Source organism: Quercus suber, unplaced genomic scaffold, assembly GCF_002906115.3.
Source record: "Quercus suber isolate HL8 unplaced genomic scaffold, Cork oak 2.0 scaffold_78, whole genome shotgun sequence".
NCBI classification, from domain to species: domain Eukaryota; kingdom Viridiplantae; phylum Streptophyta; class Magnoliopsida; order Fagales; family Fagaceae; genus Quercus; species Quercus suber.
This window is the reverse complement of record NW_027069543.1, coordinates 557,770-574,877: the sequence shown is the minus strand read 5'-3', so window position 1 is coordinate 574,877 and position 17,108 is coordinate 557,770. Positions and strand designations below refer to the sequence as shown.

Here is a 17,108-nt window from a genome sequence, read left to right as displayed (position 1 = left end):
TTTTATTTGCTTCCATATGTGCCTGAAATTTTCATTCTATCTTATTATTTTGTTATATTTAGAATTGATTTTCTTCTAAGTATTTGGGTTAATCTCTATATTTTGATAGTGTTTTTATGGGTTTGGTTTTTGGGTTAAAATTTCTAATAATTATTTTATATTGTATATGACAGATGAAGTATCTCTATTTTTTGGAGAAAAATCAAAGCTGCAACTTATGTTTTCCAGCCCAAGGTGTGGTAAATTTTTATTTGGTATATTATATATGAATTTTTTGAATTTGAAGGGTTTTGTTTGGTTTTGAAGTAGAATTTGGGGATTCTATAAAATTTGGAAGTTTTAAGTTTTGGGGTTTTTGGTATTTGCGTCTCAGTAAGTTGATCTTAATTCTTTACCTTATATGTTCTTGCTTTATTAAGAATTTTTATTTGGGTTCATGTGATTTTTTTTTATTAATTAAAGTTTTGATTTTTGGTTGATTAATTATTTGTTTGGAGTAATTTCAATTAATTATTTGTTTGGATTCAACCAAAAAGATAATGGAATTAGATGTTATAAATTTGATAATGTTCCATGTTTTGAATTGTTTATATTGTTAAGACTCCTTGTAGAACTCTCTCTTCTCTCCTTAAAACCCTAGCAATTACCATATCAAAACCCTAAACTTAACTTCAATTTAAAATTAAAAATAAAATAAAATAAAAAAAGAAGGAGAGAGACTCACGTAAAAATAAAAAAAAAAATAAAAAGTAGGTTTTGTCTTTTTTATTTGCTTTCATATGTGCCTGAAATTTTCATTCTATCTTATTGTTTTGTTATGTTTAGAATTTATTTTCTTCTAAGTATTTGGGTTAATCTCTATATTTTGATAGTGTTTTTGTGGGTTTGGTTTTTAGGTTGAAATTTCTAATAATTATTTTATATTGTATATGGCAGATGAAGTATCTCTATTTTTTGAAGAAAAATCAAAGCTGCAACCTATGTTTTCCAACCCAAGGTGTGGTAAATTTTTATTTGGTATATTATATATAAATTTTTTTAATTTGAAGGGTTTTGTTGGGTTTTGAAGTAGAATTTGGAGATTCTATAAAATTTAGAAGCTTTAAGTTTTTGGGTTTTTGGTATTTGCGTCTTAGTATGTTGATCTTAATTATTTACGTTATATGTTTTTACTTTATTGAGAATTTTTATTTAGGTTCATGTGATTTTTTGTTTTCTTAATTAAAGCTTTGATTTTTGGTTGATTAATTATTTTTTTGGATTAATTTCAATTAATTATTTGTTTGCATTCAATGTAAAAGATAAGATAATGGAATTAGGTGTTATAAATTTAATAATGTTCCATGTTTTGAATTGTTTATATTGTTATTACTACAACTAAATAAGATTTGTTTTATCTTTGTAGTTTATATCAGTTTTGAGTGTGTGCATATATATTACTTTTGGGAATTTTGCTTTATTAATTTAAGAATTGTAAATTACTTTGTAAGTTTCAGTAACTATGCACCTACAGTACAGAGACATTGACAATATAAGCATATATATATGGTATTAACATTTTATAAAAATCTTTCTTACGATCCAATAACATTCTACGTTAGACAACACTTCTAAACTATAGAAAAGTATAGAAGTTAAATATTTCTTCCCATTGTATTTTATTTAATTATGACAGATCTATTTTTTTTTTTTTAAACGCTAACTAGCAAAATGTCTATAATATGCATATTATTAACCCAATTTTCTATTTCTAAATTTCTTAGATTTTATTATATCAATATTTTTTTCTTTTAAATTCTTAGTGGGCAAGTCAGTCTCTCACTAATTCTTTTACCTTAACATGATGTTGGTCAATTTTCCTTTTATTTAACTATCCCATGCATCGCATGGGTTAGCGACTAGTTATCTATAATTTTGATTCGTGTATTTTTATGATATGAATTTAGGCAAATGAATTGCATTATCTTTTTTTTTTTTTACCAATCAATTTTGGTATAGGCGGAGATTAAATCTCAGGTCTCTTATACAACCATCAAAGACTTTACTAGTTGAGCTAACTGAAACCCACGAATTGCATTATCTTTTTGTATCTTTTTTATTTATAAAATTTTTAAAAAAAATCTAAAATTAATGACTATGTTTGAATTTTAAGTTTTTGTAATCTAAAATTATGCATAAAAAAAATATGTTTATGAATCGAATAGTAAATAATATTCGATTGGCACGAAATTGACATGTATGTTATGTATATTGAGGACATAAAGAACATTTAATTCGATAATATTAGATTTTTAAAATATGTAGCCATATAAAATTTCTTTTTAGATAAAAGTTAACAAATGTAAAAAGAGCATTTGTTAGCAAACCATTGTCGAGGGAGAAATTGATGTTTCTATCTAAGATGTTAGGAAGCCAAGTTGAAACTCGACTATGGGCTCTTGAGATGATACCCAAAGGCTTTCGGTGTGATGACAAAGCCTATCCAAACAAGAAACAAAGGCTGCACTTAACAAAATAGCAACAAAAAGCCCAATAAAAAACACGTTACAATACTTAATTAATACATTAGTGGTCTTGGTTTGATAGTTCAAGTGAAATAAAATCTCTAGCAGTAAGGGTAAAATTACACTTAGTCCAGAAAAGACAGATTTAAACAGTCCAATGGTCAATGATTAAATAAATTTAGGAATGTGTTAGCTCTTGGGGGTCCTTGCATGTCTTGGTTAGGGGAGTTCATTGTACTTTCAACCGTCATTACATCAATGAAAGGGAAAAGTTCGATTGTTACGTATACATTATATCCTTCAACCATAAAATAAAAAGTAAAAATTAAAGGTTCCATGGGAATAGGGAAATGATTAATTAGCATGGTGTGAAGGGAGAAAGGGATCTTAGCTCAGTGCAGCAAGCATTAAACTAAGATTTTGGTGGGTGTGTATTCATAAGCCATGAATGAGACAATGTGGGTTGTTTTAGTGAGTGAGATGAGATTAACTCTGAGATTAAGGTTTTTTGTGAGTAGTGGGAGGCATTTAAGGGCTATGTTTATGTAAAAGAGAGGAAAAGAGTGTATAAGATTAGATAAACATGGGTTGAAAGGGATGAGTAGTGAGTTTAAAGAGAGTTGAATTGCAAGCAAAATGACCCATCAATTAGAAAGTTTCAGAGGGCAGTTATTGTGTTTGTGGACTGAGATACTTATGCTTTTATAATGGAGTTTAGAGGAACATTAATTAACAAGAATCCAAAAACGTAGGTCTGATTTAGGGGTGGAGAACCAAGGTTGATCTTCCTGGGATTTTTTGGTCAGAAGTAGAAGGTTTGCTTTATGGTTTGCTTTGCTTCTTTGGGTAATAATGGGATTTTGCATAAAATGCCAGGATTTCTAGAGCTGAGCTTAATCAATGTGATTGGGACATGTATCAAGAGCAATTCCTAAGGCTGCAACTGAGATTTAGACCCCCAAGAAGTAAGATTCAACACCCCAAGTCAGGTGTCAAGTTCTAAGCCTACTTCAGGGGGTTCTGCTGGAGATCCCCTATGCCCTCCAAACCACATGTTCCCAATTTTTTCCTCTTTAGGATTCCTGGGCTTGGCACATGATTCATGTCTTAAACGTTTTTAACATTTATAGCATTAATTTGCTGGAATTTGAATAATTTGGTTTTAGCTCCCCTTCTGCTAGAGGTGCAGTCTTGAATAAAGATAATGGAGTCTCATCACCCTTTATATTTCAGCTAATGTTACAAGCCTCGAGTACTGTTCACATCAGGCAAAGAGTGACCAAAAGCCAATGGGATAGCCTCTAGTTCATTCTTAAGGACTTGGTTCTCTTGTTGTACTTCGGTTAGGGATGAACAAGGGCTGTTTTTGCCTACTTTTAGTCATCTGCTCCTTGCTGAGATCTCTTTGATTGGGCCTATTCACTTGGGCTAGTTCCCTTAGGTTGGGTTGTGTGCATCCTACAAAATCAACAACACATGTTGCCATGGGCTTTCCTTCCTCGTGGACTTTTTATTGGTAAATATTCTTTGGGTTTTTATAGATACTTGCAATGGGTCTTTTGGGCAATTAATTGTGATGTTTGAAACAATATGACAAGTTTTCAAAATACATTAGAAAATGACATTTACTATGATAGATTCCATAAATAACGTTCATGGCTTCTAATAGTCACATCATATTTTAAATGATAAGCTTATGGGATCGAGTATCTTCCATGAGCGTTGAAGATATATTTTATGGATGTTGTGATGCAAGTGATAACCATGTGTTTCATGGGTTATAATATGAGAACATATTCTTCAAGATAACTCCCTATGAGCTTTTATAAAATAATTGTCATGGTTTTTTGCCATAGTAATACTTAAGCAATAATTATGCCATGATACTTTTCTCTTTGTCAAGCGTTAATAATCTCAGGTTTTTTGATAAAATACTGCCAATGAAGATTGGGTTTTTGATATTGCCAATGAAGATTGGGCTTTTGATATTGCCAGCGAGAACTGTACTTTTGATATTACCAATGAAAATTGGGTTTTGATGTTGCCAATGAAGATTGGGCTTTTGATATTGCCAGCAGGAACTGGGCTTTTGATGCTTTTGATATTACCAATGAAAATTGGGCTTTGATGTTGCCAATGGAAATTGGGTTTGATGTTGCCAATGAAAAATTGGGCTTCAAATATTGCCAATAAGGATTGAGCTTTTGGATAAATAAATTACCACCATGGGTTTTAATTATGGACTTGAATTCCATCAATAAAGTTGTTTTGCCATTGATTTGAATCGTGGGCTTTTCAAACCTTGCCTAAGCATAAGTATTCTTGGTCTTTTAGAAAATATTAGATTTTATCTCGCTTTACTAAATAATTCAGGTTTTTTTTATGAGAAAGTATTGGGTCTTGTAGCATAGCCCAATTTTGTGGTAGAAAGGAGAAAGGTTGTGGTCTAGCATAGTGATAGTTGAAAAAGATATTTAAGCATGTCCAATAACACATTTGAAAGGAAAAAAAAATGGCTGTTATTTATATAACATTAGGTGTAAAGAAAATTACCCCAACAACTGTTTTAATAAAGTTTTAATGGAAAAAAAAATTAATTTTTTGACAAATTTTCACTTTTCCATAAAAATGATATAAATTTTTTTTTAAAATTATTTATTAACAATTGTCCTAAAAACACCCGTGAACATAACCCATTTTTTTAATGAGAGTTATGGCCAATGGCTACAACTAAATTTGTAATTAAACTTTGTCCTTAATAATTTCACATGTTTTTTTTTCTTTTTAACAATTTTTGTTAAATGGATTTTTTTTAATATATATATATATATTGTAATAATTTTTTTAAAAAATTGCAACTATTTGCAAGATTTTTTTTTTTTGAAAGAGACAAATCTGTTATGTTAACATAATAATAGAGATTGGACATCATGTCCAAGTGAGAAAAAAAAAATTAAGGCTGCGTTTGAATTGGGCGTAAATCATTTCAGGAAATGGTTTTCCACATTTTTCGCGTGTTTGGCTGTTTCAGAAAATAGAATTTTTCGAAAAATCACTTTCAATTTTCCCTTACACAATGGAAATCATTTTCAGTACCTATTTTCACTTCAAAGTATTTATGGAGAGAGAGAGAGAGAGAGGAAGGAAGAAACGGAGCGACCCACGAACCCAGAGCCAGAGCCGGTGACCCATCGCCACGAGCCGTCGACCCACGACCCACCGATCTTCGAACCAGAGCCGACGACCCACGAACCCAAAGCCCAAAGCGTTCGACCCATCACCTTCGACCCAGACCTTGATGACCCAGACCTTCGACCCAGATCTCGTCGTCGACCCAGACCCAGACGGCGACCCATCGCTCTCTCTTCCTCGATCTCATCGATGACTCAGTTTTGTTTTTTAAAGTTTGATTGTTGTTATTGTTGTTGTGTTGTTGTTGCCGGAATTTGCATTGTTGTTGTTGCCGAAATTTGCTGCCAGAATTTGTTGTTGAATTGGCTGTGATGTTGAAATTTTTTGTAATAAAATTTGTTTGGATGCTGAGAAAATGTGAAAAAATTGTAGAAAAATAGCATTTTCCTAATAGAACCAAACACATGAAAATATTTTTCACAACAATTTTCATAATATAACCAAACACTTGAAAATATTTTTCTTTTCCAGAAAATAGCATTTCTGAAAAATAGGTATTTTACGGGAACCAAATGGACCCTAGAAAGAATTATGAGATCCCTGTTTATACCGGAATTGTATGTCATATGGAGTGAAAAGTAGCAGGCTAAGGGTGAACAATGGACTGGTTTTGTTTCTTGGTTCGGGCCAGTTTTTATCTCCATTAAGCCGTATCTTGTGGTGAAAGTTTTAGATAGAGATGGTTCTAGGCCCAAGCATTTTTGTATTTTCCCTGTTTTGGGTTGAGTAATAAAGTTATTCAAAAAAAAAAAAAAAACCCCACAGCAACAACCGATGGAAATCGAATGTAATATGGAAATTGAAAATAGCTACAACTAAATTTGTAATTAAACTTTGTCCTTAATAATTTCACATGTTTTTTTTTTTCTTTTTAACAATTTTTGTTAAATGGATTTTTTTTAATATATATATATATATATTGTAATAATTTAAAAAAAAAAATTGCAACTATTTGCAAGATTTTTTTTTTGAAAGAGACAAATCTGTTATGTTAACATAATAATAGAGATTGGACATCGTGTCCAAGTGAGAAAAAATAAAATAAAAAGAATTATGAGATCCATGTTTATAACGGAATTGTATGTCATATGGAGTGAAAAGTAGCAGGCTAGGGGTGAACAATGGACTGGTTTTGTTTCTTGGTTCGGGCCAGTTTTTATCTCCATTAAGCCGTATCTTGTGGTGAAAGTTTTAGATAGAAATGGTTCTAGGCCCAAGCATTTTTGTATTTTCCCTGTTTTGGGTTGAGTAATAAAGTTATTCAAAAATAAAAAATAAAAAACCCCCCACAACAACAACCGATGGAAATCGAATGTAATATGAAAATTGAAGAAATCAAGACCATACATAGACTTGGTTGCCAAACTATAGGCATAAAACCAAAAGCCCAATTTGAGATATGGGCTTCACTCTGTCACCACTAAATCTTGTGAGATCTCTGTCTTTGTCATTGTGTATAATAGTGGCTTGGACCATCAACGAAGCCCATTAATGTTTTTTTTTGAGAAACAAATACAAAAAGAGGAAAATGAATTCTAATACAAAGGCATACCACAACTTCACTTAAAAGTCATGGTAACTTTTAAGGGAGTGTGGGGAAAATTATACCGAAGCCAATTGATGTTGAGTCGACAAAATTGCTCCATGTGATTCAATTGTGATGCTCTTCACAATGTGATTTTTTTGTTCTTTCACTTCTCATATTGGTCAATAACTCCAATTATTGTGGATGCTTTACTTGGTTTTACAACCCTTTCATTTTTAGAGTACAGCTCATGTTCTGAGATCATCAAACTCGCTTATTAGGAAATGTTTTTTTTTTTTTAAACCCTTCAAACTCCTACTATATCTTTTTATTAAATCTAAAATTTGAAAATATAACCGTTGGATTAATTACATGTTCTCTATGTTTCTATCACGCATGCCAATTTTTTTTTCAAATTGGATACTATTTACTATTTGATCCAATCAAAATTTTTTTTATGCGTAATTTTAGATCAAAAAAACTTAAAATTTAAATATTTTGATGATAACATAGCTATTGATCTTTCCTCTTTTTTTAAAAAAAATTACAAGCACATAAGATATAATAAGAACATACAATTTTTAAAATTCACATCCAATATAAAGATATGAGAGGAGTTTGAAAGGTTTCTATTCAAACTAGTTTTGAGAGAAACCTTATCTGTCTATTATTAACTAGGCTGCTTTTTTTTTTTTTTTTTTTTTTTTTTTTTNCCTCTTCTATCTATCCTAATAGAATGTATTATTAATTACAAAAATATACGTGTCACGTCGACCAAGGAGGCATGTTATATTGTCATCTTGCATCGCATGTGAAATAAGATAACAGTAATCAATAATCGAATAAATATCAAGTATTATGTGCAATCGTAGTTGGTTATTACGCGTAATATACTTGCACAATACACGTTTATATGTAAGATTTCGCATTTTTCATTTTCCCTATCATCAATTGTACGGAAACATACATGATATTTTTGGAACTAAAAGTTCAATTTGCATTATCCACGAGCGTCGAGAGATGTTATATTTGCCTATTTGTAAACATCATTTAAAGGATTGAAATTTTTTTAATCGAATGGCCGTCACATACAGCAATAAAAGCTTTAAGAAGTCTAAAAGATCGAAATCAACACACATTATTCACTCTATAATCTATATAGTTGTTGTCTTGCCTCACGGTCCTAACATCAATGATCAAACCATTTGTCTTTCATTCAATCAATGTGATATATTTTACTCTCCTCTCTTTTACCTTTTTTTTTTTTTTTTAATCTCATTTATCTATTGTTACAAGATAAAATCTAGGAATATAACTATTATACCCAGATTTTTCTTATACCAACTCTTTTGTGCCACAACTTTTGTCACAGTTATGATGCAATACACTGTAAATGGGTTACTGATTATTACTTTTACATAAACACATCATTTTTTATATCATAACTTTTGTCACAACCTTGATATGTTTTTTTTTTTTAATTTATTTAATTTTATAGAGTTTCAACCTATGGTGTTTCTTTTGATGATTACTCTTTTTATCATCAGACCAAAACATCAATAAATTTTTTGTGTGGATGAGAATTGAAACCTAGATCTTTTATTTAACCACAAAAAAATTTATTAGTTGAGCTAACTTGAATTCACCACAACCCTAATATGTGAGTGTGAATGATGGAGAAAAAGCAATAAATCCATGTGAAAATTATAATTCACTAATCACAGTCACACATATAATTAAGTCATAGTAAATTGCTTCGTGCATTGAAGAACTATTATTATATTAGACAAAATTTATGTATAATACCTTAAGTATTGATCTTTAGGTTCTACTCTTAAGATTCTGTCATGTGACTACTTAACTAAAAAAAATATATTTCCATCCCTTGAAAAAAAAGTCACATAACATAATCTTAAGAAAGAAATCTAAAGGATAACACCTAAGTATTTATCTAAATCTCGCCCTATTATATTTACAAACCTCGAATGTTTTCGTATTTTTTAGCCAAAATTTTAAAATATAAACATATTATACTTGTACTATATACTGTACAGTTTATTCTCTATTTTATTTTTTCTGTCGAATTTTTAAAATGCATAACATAGTTTTAAAAAAAAGATGACAAACTATACTCTTTAACAATATATATTTATATATGTACCGTATTTTTCTAACTATGTTGCGAACTGACCCAATACAAGTCCAAAAATTAGGAAACAGATGCATAACAATCAAATTCTACCACTTGAAAAAAAAAATCAATACATTATTCACGTTGACAAGTCCAAATGACTGCAAAATTTGTTAGCAAAACAGAAACAGAAAGTAAAAGACTGTAAAATTCGCCAGCCCTTTCATCCATCCGATCAAATGACTCATCAACGAGTTTTCAAAAACGAATCACTAAAACAATGCCACGTGGTCAAAAAAAAAAAAAAGGTACGAGTGAAAGTTATACAGAAAACGTTCGTAATTTAATAAATATTTTCAATTTTTAAATAATATTATATATATTTTCAGTATTTTTTTTTATTATTTTTTTTACCATCACATATTTGTGTAATAAACTAAAATGTTATTTAAATGCGCGTACAAAACGCCCCGAAGTCTCCTGCGGCAATTCAGTTCCAAACTTACCCCGCTGTTCTTTTCTCTTCCCAAAAACTTCATCATAGAACTCAACTAACTCTCAGGAAAACAAATTCAAAGGCGGTGGAAAAAAAAAAAAAAAAAAAACAAAATCCTATCCAACTCAAAAAAGTATAAACCCTAAACCATGTGTTTGGGATTTCAAATTCAATTACCAGCTGAGAGGAAATCGGTGAGTTTGTTTTTCTGAATTTCGAGGAAATGAGTGGTGAAGATGGAAATAAGCGGGATAAGGATAAGGCGTGGCCGTCTCCAAACAAGCCGTATGAAGATAAAGAAGATAACATGAAGATTTGGGGAATTTTCCTCTTCGGTATAATTGGCGCCACTGCCACCACTTTCGCCGTGAGTCTTTGTTATAAATTTCAATTCCTTTTCTTTTTGTATTTAACCTAATTCATTATTTAGCTAATTAAAAACGTTTCTGTGCGTAATTGTTAAATTAATAGCTAATGAAATATTATTACATGGATCATACAAAATCTTAAGCTTTTTTTTTTTTTTTTTTTTTTCAGCTCCTAAAGTTAATATTCGGTGTCCCAAACATGCCACTAGTGTAGTAGAACTTGTTAAATTGTAATTTGCAATTGCTTTTGCCTATGGGTTTAAAACGAGCATTTGTGAGGAGTTGCTGTTGTAAAACCTAGGAAGTACGGACACTTCATCTAGGGTGGAGTACCCGTGTCCTATCCATGTCATACTAGTGTTGTACCGACCATTTTATGTTATAATTTTTCAAAAATGGCTCGTGTCACTGTGTTGTACCCGTACTTGTATCTCTGTCCGTGCTTCCTTATGTGAAACAAAATTTTGGGTTTTAAGAATGAGCTTTTTGGCTCCCAAATTGCCTAACCAATTGGACTATATATATATATATATATATAACACTACATTCAAGGTTGCAGACAAGATTTAAGGGAAATCGGTGTAACTGGATTGTCGGTTTAAATGATGCTTACTTGTATTTACAAAATTGCAAACTAGGTAATCGTATTAGATATTGCCTTCTTTTTTTTTTTTCTTTTTTTTCTTTTTTTTTTTGCTGCGTATATATTTTCCTTTTGCTATAAGTTGTAATTGGTATACATTTTAAACAAGCGGAAGATGTTTTACATTTAAAGATTGTTAGGACTGGTACCTCATTCTTTTTTTTCTGGTTTTATATTGGTTGTGATTCTTTTTGGGTTTAAGATCATTGTATTTCCTTGCTGAATGTCATCTTATTTTCCAGTAACAAAGTGTTATTGCTTCACCATATATTTGATTATACAATAGAAAGAAAGTGGTTATCATGCTAAGTATTTTATGGGGTGTTCTAAAATGTACTGACTGAGGTCCATTGTGCCCAATGTGGACTATTTGGATGGATACCAATGGTCGGGATTTTGAGGGAGTGCAGTATATGGTTTTGTCACTTTAATGTTCTTTTCAGATTGCTGTATGATTGGATTTTGTTTTTATATTTCTTAACTGCTTGCTTTTCTACTTTATATAATTTTTTTTTTTTTTAAACCCTGAATGTATGAATTTCATTTCATAATTCTTTATGTGACGTTCTTGTACACTTTGTGTACACCAAAATGTCTCATGTTGGCTATACAATTTTTACTAATTCAAAAAATTGTATTTTCCATCTTGGTATTCTTGCGTTCTTACATTTTGTTAGATACTGCTTTTTATGCTTGTAGTGATTTGGCAGGTTGGTCAACTGCGGAGGACTGTTGATTGGTTCTATGTTCAGGTAGTACACATTATTGACAATTTCTATGTATGCTAGGCCTTTGCTTATGTTTCATAGTCTACAATTCTGACAGTTTGGTCAATCTGCTTGTTCCAATAAAAAACGTTTCAAAGAACTTTTTTTTTGATAGGTAAAAAATTAAGTCATTAATAAAAACGTTTCAAAGAACTCTCCCTTGTCAGCGGTTAATGTTATGTAATTCAACCATTTAGGATCCTGCTTGCTTGTTTTGCCCGCCGCTTATATGAGGCCATGGCTTGTGTAAAGCAAAGGGAAATTTATGGATCTATATTGGTACAGTTGCACCCATTGGTTCTATTGGAACTCCAATTTATTAACTCTATGTTGATTTAGTGGTAATGACATAGCCCATCCTCTTAGTTAATGTGTCTATACCAGCATTCAAGATCAGTCAACCTATATTATCAAATAAGTATTCTGGGGTCAGTTTGACAAATGGCCTTAATTTTTTCTCAGTTAGGTATACTTTTTCCTGAAGCATATCATATTTATATTGGTTAATTGGATGATAAAAATACTTTTAACAGTTACCTCTTTGTTTTATGGTTAATCTGTCTATCTATGCTAGCTAGGGGTCCAGTATCCACTTTATCTGCTGTACATACATGGTTTTTTTTTTTTTTGATAGCTACATACTTGGTTTTTTCTTATAATATATTGCTATCATTCATGCAACTTCTACAAGGATCATTTTGATAAATCTATTTACAAGAGTGACGCTTGCAAGTTCTAGGGGATCAGATTGGAGATTACCTTTGTTTGTATGCCTAAAAATGAGGGATTATATTTTGAATGAGTATCCTTAATTTGTTATTGCCTACAACAAAAATATTACTTACTAGTGAAGCTGATCTTGTGTAAATGCACCACAAAAGTTGACCAGGTCACAATCATCATGGAGAGGATCAAGTGGAGGTTCCTTCCGATCAAGCTTTCAGGAGGAAGCATGGAAAAGGTATAATCGCCGCATGCAAGAGGAGTATGAAGAAGAGATGGAAAGAGTTGTGAGTTCTGTCAACCATTTTTGTGACTTCATTTTGTTGGAAAATTCCTCTTTATAAGCAAAGTGTGATTAACTAGTTTAATATATGTGATGTTGTTTCTATTTAGAAGATTGGCAACTTCTCAAACTTCTGATTGTCTACATATATATATATATATATATAGAGAGAGAGAGAGAGAGAGTCATTTTGAAAACTAATATATTGTTGTTTGTTGTTCACAATTTTATTGGGGAAAAATCATATACTGGGAAGTTGGAAGGAGTAAGAGTTACTTATCAAAATGATATGAATTTGACTGTTTAACTGATTTGCAGCACTATGCTTTATCCTTTATCTTTTGAATCACTCCTTTCCCGTTCATTTTTATGTAATCCTATTACATCCATGATGTGATTTGAAAGCATGGTACTTTTCTTAGTTTTTAAGGTCTATCTATGTTGGTGATCATATTTTTGTGTTTCCTTTTATCTTCTTCCCATAGCCTTGAATTTTCTGGTGATAAAAATGCTCATGGAGAGTTCAAACTCTAGTCATTCCATAAGATTGTGCAAATCACATCAGACAGCTCTATGCAGAGATCTGTAATTTTGTTTTCCCATTAAACCTCATGTCAATGGTTCTTTTAGAGACATGTAAAGAATATATTGTGAACTAAAGAGTCTGGGGTTCTTTTAACTTCTAATTGAAAATGTGCTGATTTAGCCAGCCAGTTACTGAGAAGTACATAAGAATTTGGATTGGTAGCAGTTATGATTGTTAACCAATAAGTTCACATAAAAAGCTCATCTAGCAAAGGTGAAATTACTTATCTTTGAAGACCAACATAGCAATTAAAAACATATCCTCTTCATTCATCAATTTATGTATTGGAGTCGACTTAATTTCTTAGATACCTTGTTCAAGAGGTTGTAGTGGAGTATTGGGCCACAATGATGGATCAAAGTTTGACTTCTTTAGTGCCAATATTAAAGTCATATCTTGGTTGCCAGTATCAATTTCAAACATGCTTATCAAAAAAGTATTAGTTTCAACTTATCAAAAACAAAAGTATTAGTTTCAAACAAACTAAAGGAGTGATTGTATATTGTGTATTTCGAGTATTAGGGAATGTATAATGATTTTGCTTTAAAATGGATGGTCAGTTAACATGGCCTTTATTTCTCTTACAAGAATAGGCATAATTAATGTGAAAACTCGTGATTTGTGTTCCTTGGTGGGTCCATCCAAGCACTGGAATTGTTAAATACCCTTAATTTTTCTTGTTGGAGAAAGAACCTCATGAAGTCCAAATACAGCAGTGCTGTAGAACTCTGACACCAGTATGTATATGCTGTTTTACTTACCAGTTTCTGTCACTTGGAATTGGCAGTATTGTAATGCTTATTCTCTTAATGGTTGACCACATTTTGTTTATATCATTTCAAGTTGGGATTCTGGTTACAATGACATTGTTTGCAGCATTTTTGTATGCACTACATTTCAGCATCAGATGTGTCAAAACTATGAGCTCCTATCTTGGTGCTCTTGTTGACGTATGCTTGTTTTAATTGTATCTTTTTATTTGAATCTTATTATTGTATATGATTCTTATGTTTTTTGTAGGAACGAATAAGGCGGATGCAAAGTGTGTTCAACAGAGAGAGGAACAAATACAAAAGGGGCTATGAGAGCTGGAAGGAAAATGGTTCGAATGCATATCATCAACATTTCCAGAGAGATGACTGGTATTGGAAGGCTGATACATCCTTCAGGGATCAGAAAGCCAATTACAGGGAAACTCCCAGAGCAAACGCCAGTTATTCATTATCCCATCATTACTCAGTTTTGGGTCTTGACAGGTGAGGATAAGTGTGTTCAAGTCACTTAATCGCAATGAGTACTGGCAGTAAGGTCAACTGCCTTTAGCTGTTTTTAAGTCTAATCACAGTAGCACAGATCAAAATTAAGATGCTTTACCTAACAAGAATTATTGGAATTTTATCAGTCATTGAAAGACTCTTTTCTGGACATTACATCTTAAGATATATATATATATATATATTAATACATAAGTGATACCTGGAAGTAGGGGTTATATGGAAGATTTATGGGATAGGTGGCTTTAAATTATGCACAATATGATGTTTCAACTGCATCTTATCGCTTGTTTTGATAGTCCTTTCATGCTGTATACAGACGAGCAACCTTGCCAAATATGCCTCTTGGAGTATCTTTTGTTATCGGATCATCTAGACATGTACTGGTTGTTTAATTCTTAGTAGTGGTCAGAGATCAAAGATATTAAAATCTATTGACAGTCTAGTAATTCTCAAATTCTCTCCATTTTGTTTTAAAAATGTGATAAAGTACACATTTAGTGTCTTTGTCCCTGAACAGAGTATGCATAAAAGTTTCTGAATTCATAAAAATCAAGATGGATAATACTATACAGAGTACACATGTAGTCTGGATTTATAAAAGTTTCTGAATCTTGTTTTTTTACTTATAAAAAAAGGTGTCTCTAAGATACAATCGTTTATTTATTTATTTTTGTAGGTCAAAATTATTTAATAAAAAGAAACCTACGGTAATAAATCAAGGCATGTGTGTTTGGCAGTAGATTGCCATATGAATTTGTATGACTAGATTAAAGCCATGGTTTCATTTCAGAAAGTTTACATTAATGTTGATGATGCACAAAGTGGAATTTATATTCTTTTTAGTTGAAATGATTTTTCTTGATGCTCATGTTTTATGCACTTATGAATAATGTTTGATCCGTATCAGGGGAAGTTAATATGTTGGACATAAATTCTTGCAATTGGCTGACATCAGTAGCTACAAAAAATTAATATTTTTTTGTTTTCTCGTCTCTCTTTGGAACAGGTCCAGAAGAACACCATATACTGAAGCTGAGATTAAGGTACTCAAATTCAATACATCCTCTTTGGCATCTTTGATAGAACACTTTAGCAGTTTTCTTTGTTTTCTGGAGGGGTTTTTTAGATAATTTTAAACTGCAAGTTTCCATTATATTTGTGACTTGGTGCGGTCTTAATTGGATGGATGTTTATTGTTTTATACTTTCTTTCTTCTTTGGGAACAGTGTGGGGAAACTTTGACCTTAAATAACTTATATGTAAAATATATAACTGCCTTGTGAACCATAAGCCATGGTTGAGTGGTATCAACCAGCAAATGGTTATTTCACGTGATCTTGTTGACGTGTATGTATGTTAACTCATGATAATATTCATAGTCACCATTTGAATTTTTATTAATTTATAATTTCTTGCTGGATTTGAAGGTGCTTTAGGTATAGTCTAATGATGGGCATCTTAGGGTTGAATTTCAAAACAAATAATTGTAGTCACTGTTGGGCAATGGAGATGAGTTGAAGCATGTGCACAGTTATTTGTTTTTGTTTATTGCGTTTCTTTTAGTTTTGGCTGGTTCGCTCTGTTATGATATGGTTTGTAGGACACAGCAGCATCATAAGCCAGAAACATCATATCTACATTTCTGATCCTATCTCAGTTTTTGTTCCGATTTCATATCTGCAAATTACAATGGTAAAAATATTCCTCCTTATCCTTGCAGAAAGCATTTAGGGCGAAGGCAAAGCAGTTTCACCCAGATCAGAACCAGAATAATAAAGGTGGAATATATCTGTCCATTACTTAATTGAACTTGTAATTCAATGCCCTTGGCTTGTTTGATTGTTTTTGGTTTAATATTATTGATCTTTGTTTTCTTGCAGTTGCTGCTGAGGCAAAGTTCAAAGAGGTGATGACATCTTATGAGGCCATAAAGCAAGAAAGAAAGAGCACAATGTAATTTTCCTTACAGTCTCTGCATCAGAAATGGTTGAGACTTAGAAGAATGTATACGGTATACGGCTGCACAATTCAACCACTTCTTGATTCTCGGCAGAAAAAATGATTAACTTGGAATCATTTGAGAGTGAGATTTACTACTAGGCAATCTCGGCATAAATGATGGTTTTTGAGTAGCACATAAAGGGTGGGTTATGCATTTATAGAGCATATACCGCCATGTGTGTCCCTTGTAATATGTGGTGTAACAAATTTCATGGGATTTTGTAATACGTAATAATTCAATTCTGACACAAGATTACTAGTTCCTTGCTCATTACGTATTTAAAAAAATTACATTAAGTATATATCGAATAATAATTCAATTCAGGTGTAATAATTGCTTATATTTTAGTTGAGTTATGCTATAAGAGTTGGTAATATTGTGGCTTGGTCTTGATCTGCTATGTGAGAATTTAGGCAATAGCCTAAGGTGGGAGAGGGTCCCGTATTTTTCTCTTACCTTTTCATTCTCGACAAGTGGATCATGTCTAGTTAATAAACTCTCTCTCTCTCTCTCTCTCTCTCTCTCTCTCTCTTATATGCCCTTTCCCTCCCTCCTTGTCTGATGTACATTTATACTAGTGTTGCCCAAGTATTGGAATATCAACTAACTAT

General features: G+C 31.6%; 1 protein-coding gene across 2 annotated transcripts; it reads left to right on the top strand.

Moving 5' to 3' along the window:
- The first annotated feature begins 9,822 nt into the window (after nt 1-9,822).
- On the top strand, nt 9,823-16,830 carry LOC136067570 (uncharacterized). Of its 2 annotated transcripts, XM_065773628.1 has the most exons (7): nt 9,824-10,215; nt 11,570-11,611; nt 12,508-12,636; nt 14,239-14,474; nt 15,502-15,538; nt 16,216-16,273; nt 16,376-16,830. In XM_065773628.1, exons 1-7 carry the CDS (start codon nt 10,072-10,074, stop codon nt 16,450-16,452), a joined length of 723 nt encoding a protein of 240 aa, XP_065629700.1. In that variant the 5' UTR covers nt 9,824-10,071; the 3' UTR covers nt 16,453-16,830. The 2 variants fall into 2 exon arrangements, with proteins under 2 accessions (XP_065629701.1, XP_065629700.1); XM_065773629.1 differs by lacking the exon at nt 11,570-11,611 and having other exon boundaries at nt 9,823-10,215.
- The last annotated feature ends 278 nt before the right edge of the window (nt 16,831-17,108 follow it).

Bases quoted from the DNA above. Each gene is read 5' to 3' on its own strand.
- LOC136067570 (XM_065773628.1), top strand. From the start codon at position 10,072: ATGAGTGGTGAAGATGGAAATAAGCGGGATAAGGATAAGGCGTGGCCG. The intron at 15,539-16,215 runs GTACTCAAATTC...TTATCCTTGCAG, and splicing joins ATACTGAAGCTGAGATTAAG to AAAGCATTTAGGGCGAAGGC. The intron at 16,274-16,375 runs GTGGAATATATC...GTTTTCTTGCAG, and splicing joins TCAGAACCAGAATAATAAAG to TTGCTGCTGAGGCAAAGTTC.